Below are 10,031 nucleotides of genomic sequence, written 5' to 3' on the forward strand. Positions count from 1 at the left end.
TTTGGGTTTATTATATAAAAGATTACTATAGGGGTGGCCAGGTGGCTCAGCGAGTAAGAGTACCGGCTCCAGTGTCGGGATGACCTGGGGATCAAATCTGGGCTCAGATACTCAGCACCACACCCAGAAATAACTGGCCGTGTAACCTTGAGCAAGTTACTTAACCCAGATTGCTTTAAAAAAAATAAAAGATTACTATGGTCATTTACTATAATAATGTAGCTTGTACCTAATCTATTCCAATAATCCAGTACTCTATTTCTTAGCTGGTACCAGATTATTTTGATAATTACCATTTTATAATGCAATTTGAGATCTGGTACAGCTAGACCAATACTTTAGCTTTTTTTTTTCACCAATCCCCTTGATATCCTTGAGCTTTGTTCTTCCAGATGAATTATGTTGTTATTTTTTTCTAGCTCTATAAAATAATTTTTGATAGTTTGAGTGATGTGATTTATGTAGACTTATCATTTTTACTTTATTTGCTTGGCCTACCCTTGAGCAATTATTTTTCCCCCAGTTGTTTGTATTTTATTTTATTTGTGTGAAAAGTGTTTTATAGTTGTGTTCACGTTGTTCCTGGGTTTGTCTTGGCAAATAGACTCCCAAGTATTTTATATCATCTACAATTATTTTAAATGTAATTTCTCTTTGTATCTCATGCTGCTGGACTTTATCAGAAATATATAAAAAAGCTGATGATTTATGTGGATTTATTTTGTATCCTGCAACTTTGCTAAAGTTGTTAGTAATTTCAGATAGTTTTTTAGTGGATTTTCTAAGTATAACATCATATCATCTGCAACAAGTGATAGCTTTATTTCCTCATTGCCTATTCTGATTCTTTTACTTAATTTTTCTTCTCTTATTTCTATGGCTAACATTTCTAGTGCAATATTAAATAATAGAAGTGATAATGGGCATCTTTGCTTCACCCAAATTGAATTGGTTAAATTAGTTCACAACTTCTAGTTTATTCCCATTAAAGATAATGCTTCCTGATGGTTTTAGATAAATATTACTTGTCATTTTAAGGTAAGCAACATTTATTCCTATACTCTCTAGTGTTTTTAATAGGAATGGGTACTGTATTTTGTCAAAAGCTTTTTCTGCATCAATTGAGATTATTATTTATTTCTCTTGGTTTTGTTATTGATATGGTCAATTATGCCGATAGTTTTCCTAATAATGAACCAGCCCTGCATTCCTGGTATAAATCCCACCTGGTTATAGTGTATGATCCTTGTGATATATTGCTGTAGTCTCTTTGCTAGTATTTTATTTAAAATTTTTGCATCAATATTCATTATGGAAATTGGTCTATAATTTTCTTTCTCTGTTGTAGTTCTTCCTTGTTTGGGTATCAGCACTATATTTGTCTTGGAAAAGAAATTTGGTGAGACTCTGTCTATTTTCCAAATAATTTATATAGTATTAGAATTAATTGTTCTATGAATGTTTGGTAGAATTCACTTGTGAATTTTCTTAGGAAGATCATTGACAGCTTATTCAATTTCTTTTTCTAAGATTGGGCTATTTAAATATTTTATTTCTTCTGTTAATCTGGGTAATTTATATTTTTGTAGATATTCATTCATTTCATTAAGATTGTCAAATTTATTGGTGTATAATTGGACAAAATAGCTCATAAAAATTGTCTTAATTTCCTCTTCATTGGTGGTGAATTCACCCCTTTCAGTTTTGATACTAGTAATTTGATTTTCTCCTTTCCTTTTTTAAATCAAATTAACCAATGGTTTGCCTGTCTTATTGTTTCCCACCCCCCTAAAACCAGCTTCTAGTTTTATTTATTAGTTCAATTGTTTTCTTGCTTTCAATTTTATTAATCTTCCTTTTGATTTTTGGGATTTCTAATTTGGTGTTTAATTGGAGTTTTTAATTTATTCTTTTCCTGGTTGTTTTTTTTAAACTTAGATTCCCAATTCATTGATATGTTTTGCCTTTATTTTATTGATGCAAGCAATTCAAGATATAAAATTTCCCCTAAGTATTGCTTTGACAGCATCTCATAAATTTTGGTATGTTGTCCCACTGTTTTCATTTTCTTTAATGAAATTATTGATTGTTTCTATGACTTGTTCTTTGGCCCACTTGTTTTTTAGGATTAGATTATTTAATTTCCAATAATTTTTAATCTCTATTTCCATTGTCGAATATAATTTTTTATTGTATTATGATTTGAAAAGAATGTGTTTACTATTTCTGCTTTTCTGCATTGTTTTGGTGAGGTTTTAATGCTCCAATACATGGTCACTTTTTGTGTAGGTGTCATATGCTGCTGAGAAAAGGTTTATTCTTTTCTATTCCCATCCATTTTCCTCCAGAGATCTATTATATCTAACTTTCCAAGAATTTCATTCACCTCCTTAACTTCTTTCTTGTTTATTTTTTGGTTAGATTTATCTAATTCTGAGAGAGGAAAGTTGAGGTCCCCCACTAGTATGGTTTTATTATATATTTCCTCCTATATCTCATTCAACTTCTCCTTCAAAAAGTTAGATGCTATACCAGTTGTTTCATATATGTTTATAGTGATATGTTTATGGTACTTTTCAGTAAGATACAGTTTTCTGCTTTATCTCTTGTAATTAGGTCTATTTTTGCTTTTGCTTTGTCTGAGATCATGATTGCTACCCCTGTTTGCTTCAGTTGAAGCATAATAAAGTCTGCTCCATCCATTTACCTTTACCCTATGTGTCTCTCTCTGCTTCAGATGTGTTTCTTAAACAACATATTGAAGGATTCTGGTTTTTAATACGCTCTGCTATCTGCTCCTGTTTTATGAGTGAGTTCATCCCACTCACATTTATAGTGGTTTTTAATTCATTCTGCTATCTGCTCCTGTTTTGTGAGTGAGGTCATCCCATTCACATTTATACTTATGATAACTATTTACCTCCGTGCTACTTTTGACTTCTTTATCCACCTCTCACTCTTAACTCCCAATCTTTTCCTCCTCATAAGAATTTTTCTTCTGATTACCATCTTCCCCAATAACCCTCCCTTTTGTCAGTTCCCCCTCCCCTTTGTAGTATCCCCATACTTCCTTATAAAGTAAGATAGCTTTCTCTGACCAAGTGTATATGTTTTTCCCCTCTTTGAGCCAATTTTGATGAGAGTAAGGTTTAAATTTTGCCCCCTCCCCATGTTCCCCTCCTTTGTAATAACTCTTTCATGACTCTTTTATGTGGGATAATTTACACCATTTAATCCCCACCCACTCCTTCCAGTGCAATTTTCTTTTTTCACCCTTTTCTTTTTTTTTTGGGGTACCATCCCATCAAAGTCACTTTATTTCCACACCCTCTGTCTACATATAATTCTTTTAATTGCTCTTATTATAATAAAGTTAAGAGTTACAAATATTATCTTGCCTTATAGAAATATAAACAGTTTAATCTTATTGAATTTTTTCCCCTCTTTCTTGTTTCTTTTTTACCTTTTATATTTCACTTGAGTCTTGTATTTGGAGGTCATTTTTTAAATTAAGCTCTGGTCTTTTAATTAGAAATTTTTGGAAGTCCTCTATTTCATTAAATATCCATCTTTACCCTAAAAAATTATATTCAGTTTTTGCTGGATAGGTGATTCTTGGTTGCAATCTTAACTCCTTTGCCTTATGGTATATCATATTCCAAACCCTGTGGTTCTTTACTATGGAGCTGCTGAATCCCACATAATCCTGACTTTAGTTCCATGATATCTGAATTGTTTCTTTTTGACTGATTCCAATACTTTCTTCTTGATCTGTGAGCTCTGGAATTTGGCTATGAGATTTCTGGTAGTTTTAATTTTGGGATCACTTTCAAACCACAATCAGTGGATTCTTTCAATTTATATTTTGTCCTCTGGTTCTAATAATTAGAACAGTTTTCTTTGATAATATTTTGAAAGATGTTGTTCAGTCTTTTTTTTAATCATAGCTTTCAGGTTGTCTAATAATTCTTATATTTTCCAGATCAACTTTCTAGGTCAGTTGTTTGTCCAATGAGAAATTTCACATTTTCTTCTATTTTTTCTTTACTTTTTTGATTTTGTTTTATTGTATCTTGATGTCCCATAGAGTCCTTGTTTCCACTTGTTCAATTCTTTCTTTAGTGGGTTTTTGTATTTAGTCCTATTCCTATTCTTATTTGGTCAATTCTATTTTTTTAGGGAGTTATTTTCTTTATCAAATTTTTGTATATCTTTTCCTATGCTATTGACTCTTTTTTCATGATTCTCTTTCAATACTCTCATTTCTTATTAATTGATAAGCAATGTTCACATAATTTATGCTTACTCAATTGACAAGCAATGTTTACATTATTTAGAGCTCATAATGTTTCAAAAGAATCAAAACCAATGCTTAACCACTCATAATTCACAATGTTTATATTATTTAGAATTTATAATGTTTCAAAAGATTCATAAGCAATGTTTACATTGCTGGTAATTCATAATGTTTCAAGCAATTGATAAGCAATGTTAATATTGGTTATAATGTTTCTAACCAACAACAAACAGCATGTTTATAAATTGGAGACTTCCTGTACCTGAAGGGAAGGAAGCTGGGCAGGAGTATTTAGGTACATGTAAAGCTATCAAGGGTTACCTCTTTACAAACCGGAGCCAAGAAACTGCCTTCTAAGGGACACCACTGCTCAAAAAGTAAAGTAAAAGATTGGTTGTATTTATAGAAATGCTTCTGTGTGGATTTGGTGTGCATGGGGGAAGAGGCAGAGAGGGAAAGGAGAAAAGAGAGGGAAAGAAAGAGAGAGAGGGATAAAGGAGAAGAGAGGGGGGAAAGAGGGAGAGGGTGGGTAGGGAGAGATGAAGGAAGGGAGAGTCAAAGAGAAAGATTTTCTCTCCTGGAGCCTCAAAAACAATCACAGTATCTCAGAGTTAGAGTGGAAAATGACATCAGTGATGATCTAGCCAACCTCTATCTGAGGAGTCTCTTGTTCCCCTCTATGAGGTCACTCATCCTGAAGACCTCCAGCAAGGAGGGATCACTGCTTCCCAGAGCAGCCCACTTTACAGCTTGTGCAGTTAGGGAATCTTCCATTATGTAAAACCAAAATAAGACTTCAATAACTTCCAGCACAGAATGAGACCAATCCTTCCTCCAGTCAAGGGCTCTTTAAATAGACTTGCAAATAGTTATCATGGCCAACTCTAAATCTTTTCTTCTCTAGGCTAAACATCTCCAGTTCTTCCAGACAGACTTTGTAGGACATAGTGCACACACACACACACACACACACACACAGATACACACTATGCTTGCTCTCCTCTGCAAGGTCTCCAATTTATCAATGTCTTTCCCCAAATGTGACATTCAGAATCAAACACAATACTCCAAGGGTGGTCTGCTAAGGGCAAAGTGTGCCCCTTATGATCACATTATTCTAGGTTAATTCCACATGAGCTCTTTTCCTTAAGGGGTGTCAGCTCACAGGTGGTTTGGATGACATATCAGTGATGAAGGATGATTTGGCAAAGTTGAACTTGGTAAGGCATGGGAGTGAAGAGGCACTGATCAAGAGATGGATCACAGATTTAGAGCTGAAGGGTGACTTTCTACAAGGGAAGAAACTGTGGCCCCAGAGGAGCTATGGTCCTCAAAGGTCATGCGGGGACTGGAAACCAGGTCTTCTGACTCAAGGTACACCCCCTAATGCTCAAGGCTATGATGATTTGAAAGTCTCTTTAAAATTTATGCCCTGAGATTGCGGCCGTCTTGGTCTAGTTTGTCATGAATATTCAATTACTTTATAAAAATGACTTTATAAAGCATTATACCTGTGTGATCCTGGTCAAGTTACCTAAGTGTTATAGGCTGCCTCACTTTCATCCTCTAATACGAGGGGATAATAGCACCCATCTTATAGGGCATGTGAGGGTCAGGTGATAGATGTATATAAAGTACTCTGTGAACCTTGAAGTGCTGCAGAAATGCTGAAAGCATAAATGACCATATAATATATGTAACATTATGTATAGACACATATATGTGTGTACACACACATATATATCCATACATATAGAATGTGTCAATAATACAAATCTGGAAGGCATGTCTATCATGTTGGAAAATGGAACCAGGATCCAAAAATTATCTCCAGAAACTGTAGCATTTAGCCAAATTAAATCAGGCTACATTTAATATGATAAATATAAAGACTTATATTTGAATTCAAAAAGTAACTGTGCAAATGCAAGCTAGGGGAAGCATGATCAGATCACAATTTGACTCAATATTCATTCAGAGAAAGAACTAATAAATAGAAGTATATATTAAATGGTTTATACATATACATACACATATATATTACATACACATTCCCACATATGTCTCTATATATTTATATAGATACATACATAAATATATTATATGTGTGGATACATATATGTGTGTATATATATATATATATATATATATATACACATAGTAGTGTCAAATGGTAGCCATCTCTAGAGTGAGGGGGAGGGATGGGAGAGGATAGAAGGAAAAAAATGAAAAAAAAATTCCATGATAATTTTATTATATATTTAAAAGGAATAGCAAGTTGTACATAATAGACTTGAAGTTTCATGCTTTTTTCTATCTTACTAGGTTATGGTAATGCTTGTTTTATTTCTTAAGACCATAATAAAATTAATAAAATTTTTAAAAAATCTGGAGCTTTTAATGAGCTACAGGGTCAATATTGAACCAACTAGATGGGGTCAGGAAATTCAGGAAGATCTCAGTTTAAATCTGGTCTCAGACATTATGTGACTGTGGGCAACTCACTTCCTCTCTCTCTCTTTGATCTGGTTTCCTCAGCACCGATCTCAGGGTTGTTATAGGGATCAAATAAGGTAATATTTATTAAAAGCACAGCACAGTGCCTGGCACACAGTAGGTGATTCATAAATGTTTATTCATTTACCTTCCCTTTAGTTAGCCCCAAAGTAGCATGATGGTAAAGTGGATTCAGTGGTAGACCTGAATCAGGAAGACCCAACTGGCCTCAGACACCTGCCAGTCGTATGACCCTGCACCAGTTACTTAACCTCTGTTTGCTTTAATTTCCTCATCTGTGAGCTGGAGAAAACAGCAACAGATGCCTCCCAGAGTTGTGAGGATTGAATAAAGTCCTATTTGTGAAGTGCTTTGCAAACCTCTCTGTTAGTGATGATTCATCAGCAGTGTAAACTGGTGCTCACAAAAGTGATCTCTACTGAGCTGCTTTAAGAGAGATGTGGTGTCTAGAATAAGAGAAGCCATCGTCCCTCGTCCTCTCCTTGAACACAGTGACTCCAGACTAGGGACTACATTTCAGGAAATTGGAACTTCTCCAGAGGATAGAAGCCAGAATGGTGAGAGAACATTAGACAAAGATCACTTAAAAGAACACTCAACTGAATTCTTACCAAATTTTTTCATGGAAATAGTGTGATTTTCTCATAGAAATTGAATCAATGATTCCTGCTAACAGTGAAATTTTTTTGTTATCCCTTTAAGGTAGCAGTTGAAACAGCCAGTATGTATACAGCTATTACCTTTAGATAGGTCTGCTTTTTTTTAGATGGAACATGCTTTTGTGTTTAGATTTGTTGGTGGCCTGAAAAAGAAAAGACATCGGGGGAGCATGAGAGCTGTCTTCAAGTGTATGAAAATATATGTGCAAGGAAGATGGAATTTACTTTCTTAGTCTCAGAGGGCAGACGTAGGGCTAGAGTGGGACAGATTTTGGTTTGATATCAAGAACAGTTTCCTACCAATTAGAGCTGGCCAAAAATGAATTAGGCTTGACTTGGTAGGTCACTGGTTACCTCTCACTAGGAGTCTTTATAAGTAGGGGTCATAAGTAAATATTTGTTGGGAATCCCGTAGAAGAGGCTCCTGTTCATGGATAGGTTGGACTAAATGATCTCTGGAGCTTTCTCTATTCGTGAGGGTCTGTAATTGTATTTGCCACAAAAAGCAAAAAACTTTGCCTCTATGTCTAAATAAAGAAAGTGTCCTTGGTAGTTATAAGCAGCCACATTTTATTTTCATAACAATTAACGCTAGTGAGTCAAGTAGTGAGATTTACTGAAATACTCGAAAGCACAGAGCACTGGACTAGACGTAGGAATGCTTTGGGCCTGGGTCTCCACAGCATTAACTGTTTTCATCAAACCAGGGGTCCACTCTGTTGAAAATAGAAGGTAAATTTTTCACATTTAAAAAAGACAAAGAATTTGGCTTTATGGAGGCCTGATCTCCCTTCATTTGTCATTGCTCCACTTGGGAAAACAGGTGCATTTGGACCCGATGTCTGCTGCGGCCTCTTTCTATTCTCCAATTCTGAGATTCTCTGATTTGACTTTGTTTACTCATCCCTAAAATGGAGGTTGTTAGAGAAGGAGGAGATTCAAAACATTGACATTTTGTATTTCTGTAACAAGGTAGCTCTGGATGTCTCCATTTCTAAGACTTCTCAATAATTTTGAATGCCTGCGATTCATCTGTTCTCACCCAGAAGGTCTTTTTTGGAGTATCACTGTCTGTTTGTTTGGGTTCTCCTGTGGGGCATTGGTGCTGTCTCCTGAAAGCAGCTGATGCTACTTAGAGGCACCTGGACCTGGAGTCGATTGATTACACTTGATAAAGCATATTGACAGGTGGTGTGGACACTAACTCACTTCACCCAACTCAGAAGCAAAGCTACAGAGACTTGCTGACGTATATGCAGGGCTCGAATATTTCTCCAGAGAGAAAGGAATACTTTTTTATATAACCTACTGTGTGCCAGACACTGCTTATTAATTCATTTGTTCCTCACAACAACTGTGAGAGGTAGGTGACATTTTCCAGATGAGGAAACAGAGTTTAAGTGACTTTCCCAGGGTCACACAGCTAGTAAATGTCAGTCTGGATTTGAATTCAGGTCTTCCTGACTCCAGCTCTCTATCTCCAACTCTTTTAAAAATCTCTCTCTCTCTCTCTCTCTCTCTCTCTCTCTCTCTCTCTCTCTCTCTCTCTCTCTCTCTCTCTCTCTCTCCCTCCCTCCCTCCCTCCCTCCCTCTTTCCCTCTCTCTTTGTCTACCACCTCACTGTCTCTTCTGATCCTTGTTTGTTTTGAATTGCTGCTGAAGCCTCTGTTAACAGGAGATGGGAGGAAATCCATTCTGTAATCCCAGTACTTAACACATGGCCTGGTACAGAGCAGGGGCTTAATAAATGTTTTTGACTCAGATGGCAGCGAGTATTTCAGAGCCTTGGGTTCAGGCATGATCTTGTGATTTTACCAAACCCACCAACATTTTCTCCAGATTCTGGGCTCTGAGCAGCTTTTCACTGGGCTTTTCTAACCCTTCTCATTCATCTTTCTTGTCCTTCCAGGGTTTATCCATTCACTTCTGAGGTCCATCCTGTGACTCAAAGCCACAACGAAGGCCCACCAAGATGGCAGGAGCCTCAGTAAAGGTGGCCGTGCGAGTACGCCCCTTTAACTCCCGAGAAATGAGCCGCGACTCGAAATGTATCATCCAGATGACAGGAAGTACCACAAGTGAGTACTGTCTGGACTGGGCTCCTTTTTTCCCCTGATGAGTGTTCCACAGGCATTGGGAGAAACTCATCTGGTGCATGACTGGTTGTTGGGAGAGGCAACTGAGGGCTTAGTTTTCAAAAGGATGGGTTTCCTGTCCCTGGCTGGTGACTCTCCCCACCTGCCCCTTGCCCTCAGTTCCAGTGCCTGAAGTTATGGCTCATTTTCACTTAACCATCCTAATGGAGAGCAGAAATCAAGTATATGATTGGAATCAATGGTTAATCCCCAAACTTTATCACAGGACTTGATTTTGCTATGCTCATTCACATGCACACAGATTCACACACACACACACACACTCATACACATATACACACTCACACACACTCACACCTGTGCTCACTCCCACAAACACCTTCTCACACATGCACACACGCTCACATATATATGTATATATAACCATCCTCATAACACAGGACTTGATTTTACTATGCTCAT

At 36.4% G+C, this 10,031-nt stretch overlaps 1 protein-coding gene across 16 annotated transcripts in view; it reads left to right on the forward strand.

The window, feature by feature from the left end:
- The window catches only part of KIF1A (kinesin family member 1A), a 187,690-nt gene that overhangs the window by 23,186 nt on the left and 154,473 nt on the right, over window positions 1-10,031 (forward strand). For all 16 annotated transcript variants that reach the window (XM_069083392.1, XM_069083394.1, XM_069083395.1 and 13 more), the window contains exon 2: window positions 9,383-9,551. In XM_069083392.1, coding sequence (XP_068939493.1) covers window positions 9,446-9,551 — 106 coding nt within the window. In that variant the 5' untranslated portion in view covers window positions 9,383-9,445. The remainder of the gene's footprint in view (window positions 1-9,382; window positions 9,552-10,031) is intronic.

This window comes from Petaurus breviceps, unplaced genomic scaffold (assembly GCF_028583685.1).
Source record: "Petaurus breviceps papuanus isolate PSGF00001 unplaced genomic scaffold, PetGlider_PUasm1.0 173, whole genome shotgun sequence".
Classification (NCBI taxonomy): Eukaryota; Metazoa; Chordata; class Mammalia; order Diprotodontia; family Petauridae; genus Petaurus; species Petaurus breviceps.